The sequence below is a fragment of the Monodelphis domestica genome, chromosome 1 (assembly GCF_027887165.1).
Source record: "Monodelphis domestica isolate mMonDom1 chromosome 1, mMonDom1.pri, whole genome shotgun sequence".
Taxonomy (NCBI): Eukaryota; Metazoa; Chordata; class Mammalia; order Didelphimorphia; family Didelphidae; genus Monodelphis; species Monodelphis domestica.
In genome coordinates this window covers 70,535,921-70,560,186 of record NC_077227.1, presented here as the reverse complement: position 1 = coordinate 70,560,186, position 24,266 = coordinate 70,535,921, and the positions used below count along the sequence as shown (strand labels likewise).

The 24,266-nt window shown below is 34.3% G+C and overlaps 1 protein-coding gene across 23 annotated transcripts in view; it reads right to left on the bottom strand.

Moving 5' to 3' along the window:
- MYO9A (myosin IXA) overlaps window positions 1–24,266 on the bottom strand; it is a 308,527-nt gene that overhangs the window by 111,699 nt on the left and 172,562 nt on the right. For 22 of the 23 annotated variants that reach the window (XM_056800401.1, XM_056800408.1, XM_056800432.1 and 19 more), the window contains 4 exons: window positions 18,401–18,522; window positions 9,913–10,054; window positions 4,826–5,021; window positions 732–851 (listed from right to left, as the gene is read on the bottom strand). In XM_056800401.1, the coding sequence (XP_056656379.1) occupies window positions 732–851; window positions 4,826–5,021; window positions 9,913–10,054; window positions 18,401–18,522 (580 nt within the window). The remainder of the gene's footprint in view (window positions 1–731; window positions 852–4,825; window positions 5,022–9,912; window positions 10,055–18,400; window positions 18,523–24,266) is intronic. The other variant, XM_056800441.1, reaches the window with a different exon arrangement.

Sequence of the window (24,266 nt, the reverse complement as noted above, 5' to 3'; positions counted from 1 at the left end):
AATAGAATAAGCAAAAGAGTTTGATTTTCATTCAAGATGAATCATCAAGTAATAAAGGAAAGCAATGGAAATGGACACCAGGAGCATTTCTCCACATCAAGTTTGCAAATAAAGGATCATGTGATATGTAACTGAAAGAAAGTATTTCTGACATTTTCCCTCGAAATAAAACATTAATATGACTAATAGGTCATCTGATTTTGGTAAGTTTCCAATTAGGTTTCATCATATTAGTTTAAAGTCAATCAAATTGTGATTGTATTGTCATAAAAGTGAAAAGTAGCAATGCCATTACTTTGAAATATGCTAACCTGGTGATTTAGAGTTAAAATAGCTTAGAAAAAATATGAAAAATTTTCCACTTCTTACTTTTGATAAAAACAAAAGCAACCAAGCAGCATGAAAAATGTTGATTATATACATTATTACTTAGGAGACTAACCTGGAAATAGTCATTCAGGGACTAACATGAAGTATAATAGATAAGATATAGAATAAAGGCAAACAGAAGAAATTCAAACATAAAGAACAGGGATTTAAAAAATCTGTTCTGCATCCTTGCTGGCAATTCCTAAAGGAAAAGTTGAAGTTACTTCATGTTAGTATTTTGAAATTGGGTGGGGAAAGCTCTCTGCAGAACCCCCTGCCCTAGCCTTGCACAAAATGCTTCTGATTTCCATTTCTTGATGTTTGCATGATGTCAAAGAAGAAAGTAGAATTTGGAGCCTTACTGTACTTCTCCTCCTTGCATCTCTGAAGAATCTCTAAGCTCCTTTGATGGACTGGGTGATGGAGAAAGCTAAAACTATCCACACTTTTCAAAACCGCACATGGTCCTGCATCATCCTTCCCTTAGGAAGCAAAAGAAAAAAAACAATGGAAAGAAGAAAGAAACATTATACAAGCCCACACCAAGAAAGAGTCAAGACCAATGCTGCCAACCATTTGAGGAGTATAGGGGTGGACCCCTAGTTGAGGAAATTATGGCAATACATAATAGTATAACTATTTGCTTGCAGAAATCACATAAATATTTTCAAAAGAACTAAAAGCCTTTTTTGGTGACAGATGTCACCTTCTACTAATGATACTATAACTCCAAAGTTAATTTGTGTTGTTATGCATCAATCTGAATTATAAAAACAGAATTGTTTCTAGTTCATTCGATAGAATAAAAAACTCCCTTGCTCTTATGCCATTTGATGTGAATAAGCACATGGTTGGCAGCACTGAAAGAAATGCTTGCAAGATCCCAAAGAGAAATATAATCTAATTTACCAAAAGTCAAATGATCCCATGGTTAATAAACATTTATGAAAAATCACATAGTAATTAAAGTGTAATTATCTCTAGGATAGTAAAGAAACACAAAACAGGAAAAAGAAAAATCAGGTATAATTGATATATATATTTATATAGAGAAATTATGTATATAAATATATATATGTATATATATATAGATAAAAAGTCTAAGCTACTGAAGCTGTTAGTTTACACCACTTATATAAAAAATTGATGCTGGCTAGAGAAGAAGAGGTGCTACTAATGATTATGAGTGATTGGATTAGAGTCTGAAATATCAAACCCAGATTGGAACCATGTTATTCAAGCCAATAAGAAGATATTAAAAAGAGGGGGATTCTAGTCAATACAATTCAACAATTATCTATTATTTGCCTACTATATGTTAGGCACCATCCAAAAATATTAGCAAGAATCTAATTTTGAGATATGGGCAGAAGAAAGGAAGGTATTGTGTCATGTTAACAAGAGATCATTTCTTGAAATTGGACATAAAAAGATAATACTAAATAGACCTGACTTTTTAACAACCAAATACCAAAACTTTAACAACAAATGTAAAAATACAACAAAAAGCCAATTTAAAAAATACTATATGCTTTAGCTTCTTCAAGTACCTAATTCATGCACTAGTAGGAAATGAAGAAAATATAAGGATTTCATCCCTGGAATAGTAATCAAGAAAGCTGCAATGTTAAATAAAGTTAAAAACTTATTAATGGCCTTTTAGTCATTTAAAGAGACTAGTTTGTTGAATATGTCAGTACAGTTATTTAATTATTTTTACATCCCCAGAGGTGTAGCATCAGCATTCTGGTTAAGGAAGAACATCATGTTCTAGGAAGAGAAGAACTAAGAAGATAAATAACACAATCACATTGGTGACAGGTGAATATACTTAGAAATGGTCACATATAAGGTATAACAGTTTAAGGCAGGTTTGAAGGAATTTTTTTTAAAAGAGCTTTTATACAGAGAAGCAGTTTTAACCCATTAAATACTCTCTCTTCTTATTGACTTGAAAGAATAGTAGCAAATGATGAAAATTATATTAAGAAGGACAGTCTAGGCAACATCAAGCTGGAAGAAGGGAAAACCTTGGTTCAAATCTGGTCTCAGATATGTTCTGGTTATGTGATCCCGGGCAGACCATTTAACCTCAATTGCCTAGCTCTTGCCACTCTTCTGTCTTAGAATTGATACTAAGGCAGAAGGAAAGAGTTTAAAAGAATATTATATTCAGAAGTTTCATTATAAGGTTATATATCATGGCAGGCTGCCAATGATACAATGAGAAATTCCTGGACTGACATTGAACACAATACAAAGCATTCTGAATTCCTTAAGAAAAACATGAGAGTGGCTAGAGGGTTAAACTGCATATTTCCAGGGAAACAGATCAGAAGAAAATACTTCATGGGTTCTAATCCTACCAATACACAGTCTATAATTAAGCAGTGACACCAACACCTGTTAGTATGTTTTTTCAGTTTTTTTTAACAAATGGTTTGTTGTCACAGTAGTTTGCCTAGCTTGATAAACAATTTACATATTACATATTTCAGGTTGCATTTATGCTTATTTTTAAAAAGAAAATACTAGGAATATTAAAATATAAACATACACATGTAGGTATATATATATATATATATATATATATATACACAAGCATATATGTATGTGTAATGTCTTTAAATAAACCACCAAACAAAAAATTTTATTTCTAATAATTATTCCAGTATTTTAACCAAGAAATCCCCCAATGAGGTCATGAAGAGGTAGACGTGACTGAAACAACTAAATAATACTGTGCAAGAATCCTTTTTCAACAAAGAAAATTTTGTATAATATAGGTTTGGTCCTTATTTTACACACAAATGCAAAATTAGGCAATTCATATTTTGTCAAAATTCTCCCTTTTCTACATATTTGACTCAGAATACATATTAGAACTTAGAAGAAAAAAGAAAACTCAAACCTTTTAATTTCTTATTCTGATTTTTAAAAAATATCTAAATATGATGTGTTACAAATATGTATTAGTAGGTTTTTCAAAATTTTCTTTCAGATAAAATATTTCACTTTACATCTAGTAAGTATTTAAATGTTTAACAAATCAAATTAAGAGCTAACTTAAAGATGGAGGCATTAAAGGAAAACTGTAATGTGCATTAGATCACAGAGCTAGAGCAGACCTCAGAAATCTACTTGTTTTTTTTAACCATTACTTTCTGTCCTAGTAACGATTTTAAGACAGAAAGGCACAAATGAAACAAATGGGATTTAGTAAGTGACTCATCCAGTATCTCACAACACTCTTTTTAAAGGTGAGGTTGAGGGAGTATGAAAGGATTAGTGCAGGGTCCAGTCCCCCCAAAAAAGATGATGTAAAACTAGGTTGCCTGAATCTAGTCAGTGAATACTTCTTTCGGTTCTTATCACATTGGAGTAGCAGGTAATTGTTTCCTACTAAATATACTTTAGATGATAGGTGCTACTACAAATATCAAGGTGGTCCTTAACTAAAAGTGATTCTTTTTTTTTTTAAACCCTTACCTTGGGTCTTGGGAGTCAATACTGTGTATTGGCTCCAAGGCAGAAGAGTGGTAAGGGTTAAGCAATGGGGGTTAAGTGACTTGCTTAGGGTCATACACCTGGGAAGTATCTGAGGCCAGATTTGAACCTAGGACCTCCAGTCTCTAGGCCTGACTTTCAATCCACTGAGCAGCTGTCTCCCTGAAAGCAATTCTGTTTATCTTTTAGGAACTATTTTACATACACAAGCATATTAACCAAGTGTAGAAAAGATCTGCCAGCCACAGGGTGCAAGTGTGCTATTATTTTCATTTTATTATGACTTCAGGATAACATGAGAATAAAAAAATTGGTTAACCATAACAGTGAATTTACCAGTGACAATTTGAAATATAATGATTTATGATTTGATGGGCAAAATGGGGACTTTTGGAAAAAGAACTTAAAATTTCCAGCTACTTCAATTTCTATTCAGAGAGTTCAGTAAAATTTTAAAATTTCTTTATTTTGTTCTATTTAATTTTTACAATTAAATCTTTTTAAATTAAAAAAATAAAACCCTTACCTTTCATCTTAGATCAATATTAAGTATTAGTTCCAAGGCAGAGGAACTAAGGGCTAAGCAACTGGAGTTAATTGACTTGCCCAGAGTCATACTGCAAGGAATATTTGGTGATATTTGAACCTAGGACTTTTTATCTCTAAGCCACTGTGCCACCAATCAGTCTGCTATTAAATCTTATGTTTATTGATAACTATAGGTAAGGTTTAATAGTTGAATATCAAGATTTAAATCCTTTATCATAAAAGATCCAAAAATCATTTCATTTTTTTTTTGCCAAGAATCAGTTTTATTTAATTGCTCATGGTTTCTGGGATTACCATTATGGACAGAATTAATAAACTAGAACCTCTCAACATGGATCTATGAAAATAAGTATATATTTAAAAAATGAAGCAAAGTAGGATTCTAACATCTAATACTTACCAATTTTCTTCTGAATATATCTCTTTCCAGCCTCCCTGAATGCAATCAGGGCTCTGAAAAAAGCTCGAAGAATTGCCCAGCGAAAAACAGCCACTGGGTCAATTCCTATCATTCCACAAATAAAGGCATTCTTGCTACTTCGTAGAAGAGCAACAATATCTGGTCGCATATGGTCTGTATTTTTCTCTCGGAAATCCTAATGGAAAAAAAAAAGCTAATATAATATTTGGAGGCCCATTAAAGTCTTTCTGATAAATCAACCAATTCATTAATCAAGTAAAAGGCATCAACAAAGCAAAAGGCATCAACAAAGCATCTCAGGTGAGTCAGCACTGTACTAAGTCCTCAGGGAAATAAGAACAAATTAAAACAATGCTTACTACTTTCAAGGAGCCTCAGGAAACACAACAGACCACAACTAACTCTAAATTCAAGTTTACCAAGGTGATGTTATGGAGAATTCTAGCAATTAGGGAGTTTCAGATATGTTTCAATCTGTACTCCAACTTCATTATTTCTCTATTTGGAAGAGAAGGGCATGCTTCATCATGAGCCATATGAAACTGGGGGCTAGTCAGTGTGTTGGTTCGATTTCTCAAGTCTTTGAGAGATGTTTGTTCTTACAATACTGATGTTACTGTATAAATTGTTCTCCTGGTTCTGCTCATTTCACTCTATATTAGTTCATACATTATTCCTAGGCTTTTCTGAAACTCCCCTCTGAATCATTTATTATAAGACAAACGTATTCCATCATATTTATATTCTATAACTAATTTAGGCAGACCCCAAAAGGAGGTGCTATAAATATTTTGTATATATGAATACTTTTTCTCTTTCTTTGATCTCTCTGAGCTATGGACCCAGTTGTAGTATGATTAAGTCACAGGGGATGCATGGTTTAATAGCTTTTGGGACATAATTGCAATTTGCTTTCCAGAATGGTTGACAGCTCTGTCAACAGTGTGATAAAGAATCTATTTTCACATATCCCTGCCAGCATTTTCCATTTTCCTTTTTATCAAATGGCCAATCTGATGGGTGTGGAAGAAGTGGTTGCAGTATAGACAACTTTTTCAATGAGTTTTAGACAGAAAGTAGAAATGTACGGTGAAAGACTGAGGAGATGGCAAGATCTAGTAAAAGGTCTTTTTTGTTTGTTGTAAAAGAAGATGGAAATGACAATTTTTTTCTTCATTATTGGTCCTATGAATTTAAACACCAAAAAACCCAGCACATTTTCTTCTATATATACACACAAAAAAGATTACATGCGAGCTTATATTATTACTCCATATTGTACTCCATTTTGTAGTGTTTTAAAATAAGTATATGATAAATTTCATGATACTTTCAAAACTGTCATTTCTCTTTTGTTTTGAACTTCCTTCTTTTCTATATATTTAAAAAATGTGTGATCCTCTTTTTGGGGGTACCAATCCTATCTGTTCACCCTCCTTCCTAACTGTACCCCTTGATTAAAAAACCAAGAGAAAGAAAAAAATAAAAAAAGTTTGGTCAAGCAAATGAATCCGCATAGGATCCAAAAATGCATCTCTCTTTCTGAAACTTGAATCTGTAATTTCTCTATCAATAGGTGGGCAATATGCTCCATCATAGGCCTTCTGGAAACATAGGTCAGGGCAGCTAAGTGGTTCAATGTGAAAAAAAAAAAGCCAGGGCTGGAGACAAGAGTGGTCCTGGGTTCAAATTTAACCTTAAACACTTCCTGGTAGTGTGAGCCTCTGCAAGTCACTAAAAACCTTGATTTCCAGCCTTTATTGTTCTTCTTCCTTGGACATGATACTTGGAATAGATTCCAAGATGAGGAAAGAAAAAAAATTCAAAACTTTCTTAATAATGTTGCTATCCCTGAATAAATTGTTCTGGTGCTGCTTGCTTTACTCTCCATTAGTTCATACTGTCCAGGACATCACAAACATCTCCTATATAGCTTCATTTGAAATAGAAATATTTCATTACATTTATTCTAGTTTTTTGGTTTTATTTCTTCATTTCTTCCCTTTTTAAATTTCTTTTAAAGATTAGGAAATTTATTTTGCTTACAACTATTCCCTTACTTTTTTACCATTTGTTTGTTGTATTTTAACACCAAATTCTATGGGTGTGGGTATGCATATGCATGTGCATGCAGGTTTAGCCTTCCAACCCTTAGGAAAGGTTCATCAGATGTCTACTCTGCTTACTCCTTCCTCCAAATTTGTATATACTTCTCATCACACCTTTGTAATCAGAAATAGCAGGTTCCGCTCCCTTATTCCTCCTTTCTATACACAAGATATGGGCTTGTTTCCCTGCACTAGTATTGGATTTTCCAATGACATCATTTCCCACTGCTCTCAAACTACAGTTCTCAGAAGTAATTTACTGTAGTCTCTCATTGGATTTCTTAATTCCATCTGTCAGGAATTTCAGATTTTGGATAAAGTAGGCTGTGGGGATTCTGAGCAGCCCGCCTTCCCATTTAGGAAGCCATCATGGCCAGCATTTCTCTCTATGTAAATTAAGGCAATAATGTGTCAAGCACTGTGCTATGAACACAAGCAAAAATGAGAAACAATTTTTGCCTTTAAGGAGCCTGAATTCTAATGGAAAGTGAGAGACAAGGGGCAAAAAACATGATATTGAAGTCTGGGGAGTTAGAAGCACAATCTGGAGGAGAATAAAGGCTGGCTGGCTTGGGCTCCTCCCCAAAAGAGCAGAGTCTGGAAGAAAGAAAGGGGTAGCCACATCAGAAGGATGATGGATGTTCCAGAGAAAGGAGACCCCACCCAGATTTCCCCTGTACCAGCACAGAAGCTCAGGAGATAAGTGTAGCTTAGCTTGTACAGCTACTAGCTTCTAGCAGCAGGCTGAAAAAATGGGGGTCTCCCCTGAGGTGAAGAAGCAGGTTCTGAGGTTAAGACCATTGCCGAAGAATGGGGTTGAAATTGGAAAATCAGGAGGGCTGGGATGGGAACAGTTGGCTGGACAAGTGCCCTTCCCAAAATAAGACCCCGGGAGAATCTCACCAACAGGAGCAGGCACAAGCCCCACAGAGGAATGTTCCAGGGCCAAAGAAGATGGTAGTGAGACAAGCCTGGGGGTAGTATAAAAGAACTAGAATAGTTTCTGTGGAAAATGCAATAGAGTCAATTAGGAAGAAATGAAAGGGCAACCCTGCTCCAGTGAGGACTCAGCTGAGCAAGATAAATCTGAATTTGTCATTTAAATAGTCAGCTTGATCCTGAGGCTTCCTTTCCCTACATTCACTGGTTTGTGAAAATGAACAGAGGAATAAGATGGGATTAATCCAGGACTAAGGTTTGATAAAAGGAAATCGGTAATAAAACAAAGAGGAAAAGGATTTATGGGTAGAGGAGAGTACAGAGCTGAAATAGATGATACTGGTTTGAAGTTGGAGGAGGAGGAAAATAAAACCAGCATAGGGGTAATGGCCTGAAAAAATAGCAAGGGTTGAAGGGATTGGAGTTCTCCATCAGGGCAAAGAAAAAGCTCAGGATATTAGTAAAGGTGAAATTAGGTGATAGGATTTAAGGAGGCTGAAGAATTAGGAAGCTGGGGAGTCTGCTGGAATGACTATTAAATGATTATTGAGATCCTCTTGTAAAAATGTCTGTGTAGGAAAGGATAAGAAGATGTAAAGCAGGCCCTGAACTCTGATAAAAGAGGTCAATGTGTTATAGGCATCAGGATTTGGGTAGAAAATGTTGATTTCTGAACTTGAGGAGTGTGAAAGAAGCCAATGAGAGGGCCACCATTCTCCCAGTCACTCAGGCTTCCAATCCTGTTTTTATCTCACAACTTATCTCCCTTAATTCTCCTTTCTCTTTGCTGACTCTGCTAGCACCCTGGTGTAGGCTTCTGGATTATCATGTCTGGACTATTACAATATCCTTTTGGTTAGTCTGCCTGTCATAAGTCTCACAAGACTCATCCATTTTCGCACTCAGCTGTCAAAAGTATAGGTTTGACTCTGTCACTGCCCTACTCTATCAGTAGGTTGCCTTCTAATGGTATATTTTAGTAATAATTTGACTCAAAACTGTAGAACTCCTAATCTCCAAATGAAGTTAAAATTATGGGTATCACACTCTCTTTATTAAGGCTGATAAAATATATTTCATATTCAAATCTGCTTATTCACCATTCATCATATCAACATTATGTCCCTTGAACCCAAAGAATGTGCATCAATGTGTTTTATTCCCAGTTGTGTTGCCAGCTTTCTCTATATCACAGCCACTTTCCCCTAATACAAATCCTCTTGTCAAATGAAGATGTGCACACAGACACACACACACACTAACACTGCCTCCTGCTTCTTCTATCCACATGTCTCTTTGATAGAAAACTTGTAAAAAACAACTTTTAATTACGCAAAATCAACATACATAGGCCTGACTCACTTTATAGGCAGGAATGAGCTTAAGAAATTTTTACCAATTTTAAAGTTGCTGATATTTCATTTCATTGAAAAGGTATGAAAATCAGCTTGCTCTTTTCCCAATGATTTTAAGATGAGAACTCACCTCATAAAGACCGGGGGGAAGGAAGCAAAACTGAGGATGAGTACACGTTACCATCAGCACACCCATGCCCTTTCTTTCCTGGAAATTCTCTGTAAGTAATTATAAACTTAAATTTGAAATGGACTGAGGTAGCTGGATCAACAGGTTCAAGGGGAAAAAAAAAAGAAAACAACTCTGATTGACCAAGACACCTTCACTTCTGTTTGTTTGTTTTTTTTTTTGACCCAGCATACTAGTTGTGAGACTGATCTAAGAGAACATGAGCCAAATTTCAAGGAAATCTGGCAGTAGAAGGGGCTTTTCTGTCATATTCTCCCTCCTGAACTTGTCTGGATAAAAGAGATCAGACCAACAAAATCAGCTGTGTCTACAAAGATGAAAAGTACCTAAAATCAAAGAGAATTATTAACAAGTTAACAGTTCAGTGATCAAATAAGTAGATTGTGTTGATTCAAGCCATATTATATTGCAATGTGATTCTAAATTATGACTAAGGAGTTAGCCAGAAGTTCAAGTAATAAATTGGTCACTGACCTTTACACCATATTTCACTTTTCCAGCATAATGTTTTATGATAAAGGCAGGCTCCATCACTGCTGGAAATTCAATATAAGAGTTTCCTTCATGCTGGCGCTTAAACTTATCCAACAGCGTCTGGTTTGTAGCCTGTGGAAAACTAAATACAAAAAAAAAAGGGCAGCTATTAAGTCAGAATGTTAAAGTAACGATGATGATACCTTACAATGTAAGATGTGGTTTTTGTTTAGCCTGACTCTTTGTGAATGCTTTTGGGTTTTTCATGGCAAAGATACTGAAGTAGTTTGCCATTTCCTTCTCCACCTCATTCTACATATCAGGAAACTGAGGCAAACAGGATTAAGTAATTTGCCGTGGGTTACAGAACTAGTAAATGTCTAAGGCCAGATTTGAACCCAGGAAGAGGGGTCTTCCTGATTCCAGGGACAACAATCTAACAAAACATTATTATATACATCAATTTATATGATCCTATTTGACTCACAGATCAATCTTTTCAAATGTACTGACAAATGGTATCAGTCCATCTTCAAAATCATAGGAGGATAAAATGAGGTTAAGGGAAATTGTGATTTACCCAGGATCACAATGTTAATGAGTGGAGATGACAGGACTCAAAACCAGGTCTTTTGGCTCGAAGTCCAAAGCTCTTTCAACTACACTGGTGTATACACAAGAAAAGTAATAGATAAATAAGCCTTTAGAGACCATGAAATGTAATCTAACACTCAGAGGAAATCACTGCTTTCTTGTCACATATCTTCAGTAGTGTGGTATACATCTTTCTAAGCTGATTACCTATTACTATTCTTTCCTATCTCCTATTTTACAAATAATTTACATTTTAAGTGAGCTTCTTAAAAAAAAAAAAAGTGGCCTTCTTGCTACTTCTCATACTTTAGTGTATTTCCTGTCTCCATTCTGTTGCAGAGGCTATACCCCAGGCCTGGAATGGTCTCTCTTTCCTCTCACTTACACCCCCTGGTTCCCTTCAAGAGGCCTTCCCCAATTCTCCTAATTACAAGTACACACAAATATAGTGCGAGTATGTGTGTGTGTTTGTGTTCTATGTAACTATCTACAGAAATATTGTATTTCCCCAAGTGGAATTTAAGGTCTTTTCAGGGTACCAACTTTTCATATTTTGTTTTTGTATTACTAAGATCCCAGATTAGTGTTCAACACGAAGTTAATCATAGAATAATAGTGGGCATTTATATAGTGTTGTACATGGGCATGTTATACAATTTATCCTTACAACAATACTGTGAGGTAGATGCCCATGATTCCCACTTTATTTTTGAGTCATTTCCAACTCGTAACCCTATTTGGTATTTTCTTGACCAATATATTGGAATAGTATGCCATTCTCTTCTCCAGCACATTTTAAAATTGAGAAAACAGATGAGCAAACTGAGTGAAGGACTTGCTCAGGATCATACAAGTAGTAGGCATCTCAGGCCACATTTGGACTAAAGTTTTCCCGACTCTAGACCTACTTCCACAGAATCACAGCTATTAAGTGTCTGAGACCAGATTTAAGGCTTTCATGATACACACTGAATCACCTATCTGATTTCAAGCAGAGATAAATAAATAGAAAAGATTCTATCTTAGAGGGAAACTTGAATTCATTAAAATTAATCATTAAAAGCAATGAGCAGTTTCCCAAAAACAATCTAGTCACTTTCCTCCTGCTATTTAACTCTACTTGAGTACAATTTTTATTAAGACTCTGAAATATTGTGAAGCTAGATATAAACAGTATGTAATTAATAAAAAGGAACATCAGGATGCTTGTGCTTTGCATATCCTCTATGAAATTTGCAAATGTCTTTGGAAAGCCTATGTCACTGTTTTATGCTCCAGTTAATAGAGATAACTTTTATTTTGATAAATGATTGACTCTAGGTTCACATGTTTTGGAAATGGAAATTGCTTGTGTTGATGTTTTTAATTTTATCCATTTTCCAGTCTGAGTGCTAGATATGTGGTATTAATATATTATCTCAACTGGTAAAGTACCTTATTCAAAATCATACCATGTTTCATGTGCACCTTATATTCATGAGTCCATTTATACAACAGACCATAGGCTACCACAATGGTCATGGAGAGTTTGAGGTTTCCATCATCCTAGTGGAACTGATATTTCAAGATGAAAAATGATTCATTATCAATGTGGGAGTCATTTGTGTACTGCTACATATTGTCAAGCCAACTCCTCTGCATGTACACTAGATTCTATCTTTTCCCAAATTTTCTACTCCAGCAGTCTGCTTCCACAATCATCTCCCATTCCATCAAAACTCTAACCTCTCCTATTAATTGGAAGGAAGAGGTAGGAAGACAAATTCCATCTAAAATAACTACAGAAAATATAAAATGGCTGGAAGCCTATCCAGATACGAATGTTCTATAAGTGTAACTACAAAGCATGTTCAGAAAAATTTGGAGATTTACATAATTGGAAAAATATTGATTGCTAATAAGTATATGTCAACACAAGAAAAATGACAATACAGATTAAATGTATTTACTTATTTAATGTTATATCAATCGAACTACCAAAGGTTTTAGTTTATGGAACTAGGGAAAAAAATGAACTTTGAGGAAAATAATGAGAAGTGGGGATAAAGAAGGGCTTAGCAATGTCAGATCTCAAATTATACCACAAATTCAAAACAATTTGGTACTAGTTAAAAATAGATAAGTCACTGGAAAAAATCAGGTATATAATAGAAGCAAATTTATCTAGATCCTTAGTTTTTAATGAACACAAAGATCCAACTCTTGGAATAAAAGATTCACTTCCTTTAAGATGCAACATAGGTCCCAACTTCTATATTTGAGTCCTACTCTGACACCTCATTGTTGTATGGTGTTAACCCTGGCTTTTCTTGTTTTGTTTTTTCCTCCCTTTTCTAAAATAAAAATCCTTACCTTCTGTCTTAGAATTGCTACTAAGTATCAGTTCCAAGGTAAAAAGAGCAATATGGGCTAGGCAATTGGGCTTAAGTAAAGTAACATGTTGCCCAGGACACATGGTGAGGAAGTATCTGAGGCCCCATGGTGAACCCATGCCTTCCCATCTCCAGATCTGATTTTCTATTAACTGGGTCACCAACTAGCATCACTACCCTTGGTTTTTCAAGGGTTGTGACAGTATAAGATAAATTCTTGATAAGATTTAGCATAGTTATGTAGTGTGTTTTCTGAGGACCAGCCTCAGTACAAAAAGGTTCATCTCTAATAAGTTAACTACTTGGAGAGGAATTAAAGGGCAACCATTAAACAAGTAAAATACCAAATTGCCTTATGTAACACAGGATGGTAAGAATCACTTTTTTATGGCTTTTATAAACTTTATCTTGGTTGTTATTACTGTAAATGTGATCTTTTCCAAAGATCAAGTATTAAAACCAGCAACTGTAGGCATAAATCATATCAATCTAGATATTCTTATAATAAAAGAATCCAGAAGAATAAAGGTGCCCTTATATAGAAATTTAAGTCACAGACACTCCCTGAAAAGGAATAGAAAGGAAACCAAAACAACAAGATAAATCATTTCACAGAACACTTAGGCATGTAATATTGCAGTGTTCATGATATTTACAAACAGATCATCCTTAAAAATAATTATATTTTACTCATTTTTATTGAGAACTAAAAAACACACCCTAAACTAAATTTACAGTTTGATATTCTGCTACTTTGTTACAAAAATGGGAATGTGAAAATAGACTTATAATAGAAAAGATGGGAGAGACATAAAGAGAAAGGCTGGTGAGCCTTGATGAGACATGGTGAGCACTAAATAAAGTGAAACTTTTACAATAACAGACAGGAAAAGACTTGTTTGATGCAGGAAATCATCTTTAAATCATCTAACAAAAGACCATCTACTTAATATGGCAAAGGTTGGAAACAGTATTAAGTTTTAAAAAATGAGAAAAAATAATAAAACTTATAATTCAAATAGCTAAAGATTGACTTATTTAAATATGTTATTGATCTGCATAAAATTTTCATGGGCAGTGAGGTAGTATAGTACATAGAGTACCAGGCGTGGAGTCTGAAAGACCCGAGATCAAATCTAGCCTTACACACTTAATAGCTGTATGGCCCTACCCCTGTTTGCCTCAGTTTTCTCATCTGTAAAATGAGTTTGAGAAGGAAATGATAAACTGCTCCGATATCTTTGCCAAGAAAACCCTAAATGTGTTCACAAAGAGTAAGACACAACTGAAAAGACTGAACAATTTTTTAAAAAGTTAGTCTTCTTACTCTTTCTTCTTGATTTTGTTCTTCGAACACTTACTACAATGGATCACTTTATTAATTTGTTTTATGTATATTCATATTTGCAGCTTCAGTTCTAGGCATGGGATTTTGTGCTCAACTGGTAGTTGATTGCTTTTACTGGTTTTCTTCCTGAACAGTCCCCAACTGGTAGTTGGGGACAGGCCTCGGTGAGATACAGTAGATCAACAATTCTCAAACTCCAATTATTCAGTATCTCAAAAATGAGTTCATTTACTGAATTCTACCTATCAATATTTACTATATTAAAAATGGAAGCATCTACTTATTAAATGGTTTTAACCTTAAGGACCATTGCAAAAAATCATGTGTATCCTTAAGACTATACTTTGAGAAAAGGTGTTGCAGATCATACTTCTTCAGGTTTCTTATATAACCCCCTGGCACTGTGGCAGAGGTATAGAGTTGGCCCTGTCAACTGTGGCTCTCATTACTTCAAAGAGTGCACAGTCAAGCCCTACTTCCTTATGCAATGGCCAATGACAACTGGCTTCACTCATACAACTAACAATGTCTAGGTGCTTGAACCCTGTCTCTAAGTGTGCTAGTTGGCTATAGTATCTATGGAAGGCTACACTGTCTTTTCTCCAGGACTTCTTTCCCTGAATCCATTAGTTTCTAGCCTACTTAAAATAATTTGGATTGACTTCCTTGATAAAACTCTTCTTTTGGATTATACTTGCTTCTAGATTTCTTTTTATACAGTTTTGGACAGGATTCAAGAGTTTACTTCTGTTTCATTTCAGTTGTTGTTATTACTGGTTTTCTGGGGTCCCTTTCAGATATATGTTGCAGTTCATATAGTTCAAGAACTGAGCCTCTCTACATTTCATGTTATCATATTAACTGTCTCAATTTAAATAGCACTCATGTAGCACTCAAATACTGCTTTAAATTGTTGCTTAATGGTTATGTTTCTGTTTTATGCTGAGTCCTGTACTTGGTGTTGGGAAGGACATGAAAGAAATATAAAACTTCTACTCTCCAAAAGTTTACAAAATATTTATAAAAATAGGTCATACTAAAGAAATACATGTTTTAAGAAAATCATAATTTAGTATATATTTCATCAATATATGAATGAATGTGTTATATAATGTCATGTTTCTTCAATGAAACTGAAAGCTCCCTAAAGGAAGCAAATTTCTTACCCCACAAAAAAAGAAACCTAATTTGTTATATTGGTCTCCCATCATTCAAAAGAAAAAAAAAAGGTTAAGATTTGGTCTCTTCTGCAAATGAACCCTTAAGATACTCTGATAAAATAAATAAAACAATAAAATTTAAAGCATTAGTTAAAAACACTTAAGTACCTCACGTGAATTGTTTTGCTAGCTTTACATTTTTAGAAATACTATTTTAATTGATATAAATTATACATAAATGTCATGGTCTCATCTGTGCAGGTACTCTCCCCTGTATTTTTCTAGATGATCGTCCATTTATGTCTTCACAGCTTGTAGAGTTCTTATCTAGGTCCTGCTATGAGCCTTCTATAGAAAATCTACCAAATAGGGTGGATATCATCTTCTGAGTATTCTATTATTTTTTGAATACTAAAATAATTTCTGAAATTTTCTGGATAATGGGATAATGATGGCTCCAGGGGTAACTGTTAGCCTGACCCTTTCTCAATATGTGGCTAGTCCACATTTTCCTAAATGCTCCTAATTAAAATATGAATATAATGTAGAGGTTTGTCAACAGAGTAATATGAAACTATGACATTAAAAACAGTTGTAATATCCAAAGTTGATATTTGATATGTCCCTAACATATAATTTGAAATTTTACCATTTGATTGAATGAATAACATTTGGTCTGTCCCATCTATAAATGAATGCATCTGAGTCACAGAAAAAAGCCAAAAACAATATTAAAATGTATTTCAAATTTTTGATTAAATATATTAAGAAACAGATATAGTAGACCTGAATTTACCTGGAACTATGAGAATGTTTTGACAGAAAAAGCCTCAAATTATTCTCTAAAATTTTAAGAACACCTATTTTAAATAACCTAAAAAATAACTAGTAACACAAAGAAGATGGAATGCAAAAACTCTAAATGCTTGTACTACAAAGATTTTCCCTGAGAGAGCAAAATATCTTATTTGATAAATGATATTAATTACAAATGATTCCCTAAATATGAATGAAAAGTACACCTCACTCTTTTTCCAATAATCATTTTTTTTAAATACTGCAAGCAAATGGAGAAGATAAATACAGTAGGACCTCATTTTACACAAACTCAAAACACACATTCAGGTATACACAAATTTTAATTATGTGCTAACTTCATTCCATTTTTCAAAATGATGTAGTTTCACAGCTGTTCACCCAGTAACACTCATTCTCACTCTGAGGAGCATCAGGGTGAATCTTTACATTGTTTTACACCAAACATTTGCTCTTGCCAGTCTTTGTCCAGAGTTCTTGCTTATTACAAGTTGTATCTATGTCAGAGCAGTTCTTTGTTTAACACTTTCATCATTAATAATGGTCTCAAAGTTCAATGGTGATGCTATAATAACCCTAAGAAGTGTAGAAATGGAATAGGAAATATATTGATTAAATACTGATAAGATAAGAACTTTAGGAAAATGTCTCTGAGGCTGCAGGCAAAACAGAGTTCTGGGCATGAGCTGAGAACTTGGAAGGAGAGAAGCAAATAAAGTTCTGACAGTTGGTCACTAAGCTCTGAGTCTCTAACTTCTGGTGAGGACAGACTCATCTCAGATCTTGCTCTCTAGTGGTTATAGTAGAGAGAGAAATCAAATCCAACTTAAAAGTTTTATACTTTTCTGACTGTGAGAAATCATCATGGAGAAGTGTCAAATCTGCTGTGTTGGAGAACTATTTTGAAAGAAGAAAGATCGAAGGCCTGCCTGCCTGAACTCTGGGAGACATCTCAGACCCATACTCTGGTCAGTTAGCCATACTGGGCTAACTGACTCTATTTACTTGGAGACACTGTTAACAAAATTAAATTACTTTAATAAGGATTAATTGATTAGTTTAGTCAAATACTGTGTTATACAGGTTTTAGTAAGTGATAAGAAGGACAGTGTATCTTGAAGAAACAGAAGGCTTTGCCATGAGGCAAATGAAGAAGTGTGGGTGGAGAAATTAGTTCCTTAGGATTTAGGGCATCCTTTTTACTAATCCTTACTTTATTCATTGTTATATAAGATAAATAAATAGGTTTTTATATAAATACATAGTCTCCAAACACATTATATACTGGCCTGGTGAAGGGAAGTCACTCCTGGCTCTGAAAGGTACTTTTGAGAACATTAAACAAAGTATTTTACTGCAGCATACTCCTCAATAACATCAATAATAATCTCAATACTTCAGAAGTCATAAAGTATCTAGTTATGTTTGTATAAGAAATACTTATAAAATAATGGGGTTTGCAATTATGTGCTATTTTCAACTTGAGGGTCCCTGAAGACGAGGTCCTATTGCATACACCAAATGTCAGGAAGTTCTCCTAAGATACATTATATAAATGTGTAGGTGATTTTGAATTCACAAAACTATTTCATAGAGTGAGCAAAATGACAACTTTGGGCCAGATAAAATATTAGTTGATAAATGATTTCTAAAACCTATTCCTAAACCTAAAACTTATAATCCAGGGGATTATAAGATTTCAGAGTTGGTAGGGGACCTTAACATTGTTTAAAATCATTCCCTCAAAAAAAAAAATCATGCCCTCATTTTACAAATAAGGAAGATGAGGCACAATGTCATGAAATTAAGTAAAATTGAGCTCAAGACTTGCGACTCCAAAAAGTAGAAATCTTTTTATTAGATTACATTTAATTATTGGTTAAGTAGACCTCATTCAAATTACTTCTTGGATGATGTAGAGAGGCTCACAAATGTGTCTCCTAAACATATATAGTGTCTTAAAAGGAACACACAATGTCAAAAATTTTAAAAAGTGAATTCTGGTTTATCTATTAGCTAAGGAAAAAGGGAAGATAATAATTTCATGCTTTTAATCTATAATGACACAGAGCTCAATGCTCTTTCTTATATCACCTCCTAATTTGAGACTTGAAAGTGTATGTAAATAGTAGTCTATTTACAGTGTTTGAGGTTTGGAAATTAGTAAGAACCAGCATTTCAATCTGTATCACACTCACTTGCTTTCTTCATCCAGCAGGTGGAGGAGTCCTGTTGGCTTCTTGCTAATTAGATTTATGCAGCCACTATTATCAATATAGTCTATGTTGTGCCAGCTGATACCTTCAGTTCTATATTCTTCCTGGAAAAGTAAAATAAGAAAAAATTTAAATGCCTTGCACAAGTTGAAAATATTATTCAGGAAGAATTTAATGTGTCAGGAAATCTTTAGCAAATCCATGTGCAAATCTATATATGAGCTGGCAAGAATTCCTCCAATCAGAACCTGTTTAATTGAGCAATTTTCATCACTGGTCTACTCCATGATAAGACCTAGAAATATCCATTATGCCAAATCCAGTGCCACAGATGTGGCAAAAACTATTATACCAAAACTTTAAAGTATGCTAAGTACTTTAAATAAACATTTACAACAATAATATATAAAACATAAAGCAATTAATTCAATAGATGAGGAAAATATGGCTCAGAGAAATTAAGTTAGTCACAAAGTGTTAGAAATGATATTCAAATTCAGATCTGTCTTAACTCCAAATACGGTACCTTCTTATATCAAGGCGTTTAAAATTAATCTACATTCATATCATGCTTTAAAGTCTACAAAGGCTCACTTATGTGTGTTATTTCATTTGACCTTCATAATGATCTTTGGAGGTAACAATGACCTCAATCAAGACTAGTTATCTTATTTCATGCATAATTGCTAACAGGTAATAATCTTAACAACTAATTTAGTGCTTTATGATTTCAAGAAGAAGCTGACAGTCAGGTAAACCCATGTAGGCTTGAAACCCAGGTCTTTGCTGATTGCATATCTACAACTCCATCATTCCATCATATGGCACTGTTTCACTAATCTGCTTTCCATATAACAGCTCTTTGAACACTTGGAGAGAGTACTAGAATCATTAAGACTTGATATCAAGACTTCTAAGCCCTTTGGAAAATCATCTTTTCTTGGGACTAATTATTCCTAATTTCTGAAATAGATACTCCTAAAGCATGAACAGGAGGTATTTCATAATCATAGCCTTAAGATTCTGGATGTTCTCTAGTCCTTCTTAAAATGTGGCACCCAGAGCTGGACATAAAAATCTCAGTGGCTGGCCCACAGAAGACATTTAATAAAAAGTATACCTAATGGCTGACCCTATATACCCAGCCAACTGACAAATGTAATTTCTGCCGTTAGAATATCTCTGTCATCTAACTTTATTCTCAAAGGTACGATTTAAGCAGTTATTTTCCTCCTAGACTACTTTTGCCTAAAATATTCACTGTAATCCATCCTCTACACAAATGTCAAAGTAATTTTCCAGAGCACATCTCAAACCATGGTAGTCCTCTTTTCAACAAATACCAATGGCTCCCTATTGTTTATGCAATCAAATATAAATGACTACATCTGGCCTTTACAATTTTATACTAAGTCAGTCCTTTACTTGGATCCTGAAGTTCAGTCAAACTAAACTGCTTCTCTTCTTCCAAACATTATAATCTGTTTCCTCTTTTTGCCTTTCTATGGGCTCTCCTCCCTCCCATTTAACAGGATTCCTTTCCTCTTTCAAGACTGAACTCAAGTATCATCTTTTACACAAAACCTTTTTTCTGATCTCCCACTGACTAAGCCAAACACCTCTCTTCCACTAACTTGCATCTATTTCATATTTAAAGATCTTATAAGAAATTGAGAATAGTCTTCTAAAAATGCCATGATTGATCCATTATCAGGAATAATTCATTATTATTAACAATAGCTTACTTTTTTTTATGCTTTAGTGTTAACAAATTTTACTTACATTATATTATGCCATTTGAGTCTTAAAGCAACCCCAGAAGTAAATCCTACAATACAATGAGTCTTAACTTTTTCAGATGAATGTGAGGATCATAGTTTTAGCTAAGTATTTGCTTGATATCCCAAAGTGACAGAATAAAAAGGTAAAATCCAGATTTGATCAATCCAAGTTCAGTATTCTTTCTGTAACACTACAGAATTTCATATACGATTTCACCTCACTAATGGTGTGTGTGTGTGTGTGTGTGTGTGTGTGTGTGTGTGTGTGTGTGTGTGTGTTCTCTTCCCTGAACACCACCACCACCACCACCACCACCACCACCACCACCACCACCACCTCTGCTTGGAGGGCTTCCTGTGACCTTTTCAGGACTACTTGTCCACTTTCAGTGTCAACTGGCACTCGATTCTCACCTGTGGCTCTAAGAAGCTGTAGCAGGCACAGTGGCCACATGCCAATAAACCATCTCAGCAGACAGGCTAAACCAGGTTCAGGATAACCAACAGGCCTAAAACCTGTCAGTCAGCCAGTGATTTGGGAAGGTGTCTACCCCAGTGATGTGAAGCCTTCCCCTGGCAGAGGGGATGGAGGAGAATGATTTGTTCCAAAGGCTTTGAAGGTGGTTGAACAGGCACTGTGGAGTACTTTCTCAATTAAACATTAAAGAAGCCACAGTCATCCACTATATCCTAAGCATATCACTAGTCATCTTAAATTTTGTCTTGCCACTGAACATCAGTGACTCTGGAAGAAGAGAGTGTGGCCAACAACCCTGCAAAACTCACAACTCTGACTCACTTAAATACATTTATGTGCAATTAAAAGACATTACCATGTCTTTTTGTTCCTCTTTTGAGTATGAAAGATAACCAACCAAACAAACAAGCTTTCTAATTTTTCATGGTTTTTGTTTTGTTTTTAAGGAAAGACAAACTAATTCTGATCCAAGATATGTGTACACTCTGCACTATATATCCCCTTTAGATTTGTATCTTGGATTTTTAAGTGGACTGCTCTGGATTCTGAAGTATGTCTATGGCTAAAAATATACATATAAAGATTTACATTGTCTTAATTTACAGAACACTTTGCTTATAGTGACACTATGAAGAAGACACAAGCATTTTATCCTTTTCACAAATGAAGAAAAAGTTATCCTCTGAGAAATAAAATTATTTTCCTGTAGTCACATAGTTTTACATACAAAAGCCAGTATTTGAGTCTATATCTTTGTACAGGTTTCTCTGATTAAGGTCTCATTTCTAAGATATATTAGTAATTGAATAAAATTCATGTTTAAGAGAAAAAAGTGGTTTATACCCATAATCACTAAACTCCCCTGGTTCCCTAAGGCTTCCAGGACCAAATTTTAAATCATATTTAGTATTCATAATCTACATTCCCTTCATACTCCCTATAGTTTTTGTGCATCTTACATCCTAACTCTCCCCCAACATTCTCTGATTTCAGGGGCAATGGCCTTATCACTGATTCACAAAAAAAAAGACCAACGGGACTCCCAGCTCCAGGGATTTTTCTGTCCCCCGTGCCTGGAATGTTCACTCTTCTCATCTCCATCATCTTCCATAGGAAGCCTTTCCCAACACTCTCTTTTAATTCTAGTGCCTTGCTTCATGTTATTTCTTATTTGTCCTGTGTAGAACCTATTTGCACATATTTATTTGTTTATTGGCTCCTCCATCAGACCACTGAGACCTGGAACTGTCTTTTGTCAATCTTTGTATCCCAAGTGCTTAGCAGAGTGCCTGGCACATTATAGGCACTTAAAATTTAGCTTATTGACTGACATTTTCCAAGAGACAATTTTCAATAGAAAATTCCAGAGGAAATGAGAAATACCTTTATGAGATTATGTAGCAAAACACAGAATAATTATGTGATGATAATAGCATTATCGAGAAAAACTTTTTAAGACTAGAAAACTCTGATGAGCACAGTGATAAATTGCAAGTCAAAAAAAATACACACACACACACACACACACACACACACACACACAAAACCCGAAGATGAAATGCCATTCATCTCCTAAGAGAAGTCATGAACTTAAAATGCAGAAAGAGGTACATATGAAGATAAAGTTCATGTAAGAATATTCTGCTGTATTATGTATATAACTACATTATGTACATAACTATATAACATTTTTATTCAATGGGGAAATGTCAAGGAAAGGAGCAGATTAAAAAAACTTGTTACTTGAAAAAAAGATAATTAAAAATACTGAATTAGGAAAATTTATTTACAAAGTGTTTTAAATAGATTCTAAATTAAAGGTTGTGTCTTGCTCAGAGAAAATTAAGTCAACAAACATTTATTATATTTAGTACCCACTATGTGTCAGAAGCTATGTTAAGCGGCCTAATGAAGAAAACAAATGCAAACAATTATGTACAAAATAGGTATATAAATTGGACATAATCAACAGAGAAAAGGCACTAGCATTAAATGAGTTTGCAAAAGGCTTCTTGTAATTAATACGCTTTTAACTGCAAATTAAAGGAAGCAAGAAAATATAAGTGGGGAAGAAGAGAATTCTAGCCATGGTGGACAGCTAGTAAAAATGCAGAGTTAGATGATACAGGTAATAATGATTAAGAGGCAGAATTATACATTAGTGTTGACATTGGTTCCAAGTTCAGTATTCTACTAGTACTTTATAGAGAGATAAAAAAAGGAGATTTAAAATCAGGTAAACAGAACATATTACCTATTTAATAAAATACTGAAAAGGGGGACCAGGAAAAGCTATTTGTAAACATCTGTTATGTTTCTTAGCATTCTCTTGTAAGGATAGGTTTTTAAAGTGCTTGAGTAAAGCATGACAGTATTTGAATAAAGTGCTTTATCAGTCAATTGCATAGCCAATTCCATGGACTCTGCTGGCCTGTTAAATTCAATTGACTCTTGAGCCTTTGCTAGATTAACCAGTTCACTCACCTTCTTCCCTCAATCCTTTCTTAGAATTATGTACACATTTCCTTCCCATTCTGTTCCAAAATTTTTAGTCTACTACTCAAAACTTCTTGAGTCTCATTTCCTCTGCATTTGAGAATCCCTGGTTAAGATAATGGCAAGAAACTCATCATCTTGCATTACTGACTAGCTTCAGCAATGGCTTAGTTGAACCATGATGCTAATCTTGAAATGGATACTTCTTTTACTATCCCCATCAGAATGTTGATTTTCAATAAAGGAGGCACTGGATACCGCAATCAATGAAATGGTACCTTTCTTCTTCTTCTCCAGATTCAAAGCTGAGTATCATTATTACATTACCTTTGTTCAAAGGGAATTTGTAAAGGACAGATTTTTATGTGAAATTAAATTTCAGGAAATACCAAGACACAAATTCTCTTGGATTAAATGTAAGGGTGAAATACAGTAGATGGTAAAATAAATGTCCCTGTAACAGATTGTCTTAGTGTTTTAGGGAACAGTGAAGGAAGCTGTACAAAACACCATAAGAATACCAAAATGTTAACACTTTAGAAATTGATTTGAAGTTCAATTATTTTAAATTTTTCATTTGGAATTAAGACGTACTTATTTTAAATTCTTGTTTTCAGTTTGTGTTAAAAAGGAAAAGCCCTTGCAGTTCAGTGTTCCTGACAATTAATCATAAACTATCCTCCAACTATAGTGACCTGGCTAATTTCTTCAGTTATCTATGATCGCTCATCCTTTAAGGCCTAGCTCAAAACATACTATTAAAGTCTTCTCTAATGATCTCAGATTGATCTCAGATCAATACCATAAACTCTAATGACTTCCTGTTCACAAACAAAAAATGAACCTCTATTTAGCATTTACATTTCTTTAAAGCCTCCCACTTTCAAAAAACATGTTTTGGTCATTTCACTCACTTGATTCTTATAATCTGTCTACATTACTTATTTGTTCTATTTATTTGTATATGTCTTATTTCCTCACTAAATTATAAGCACAATACATTCAATGCACTGTATGAAATATTTATGGAGTACTAATACTGGACAAAACTTCTCTCTTAGATATTGGAGTATAAGAAGAAAAATGAAATAGT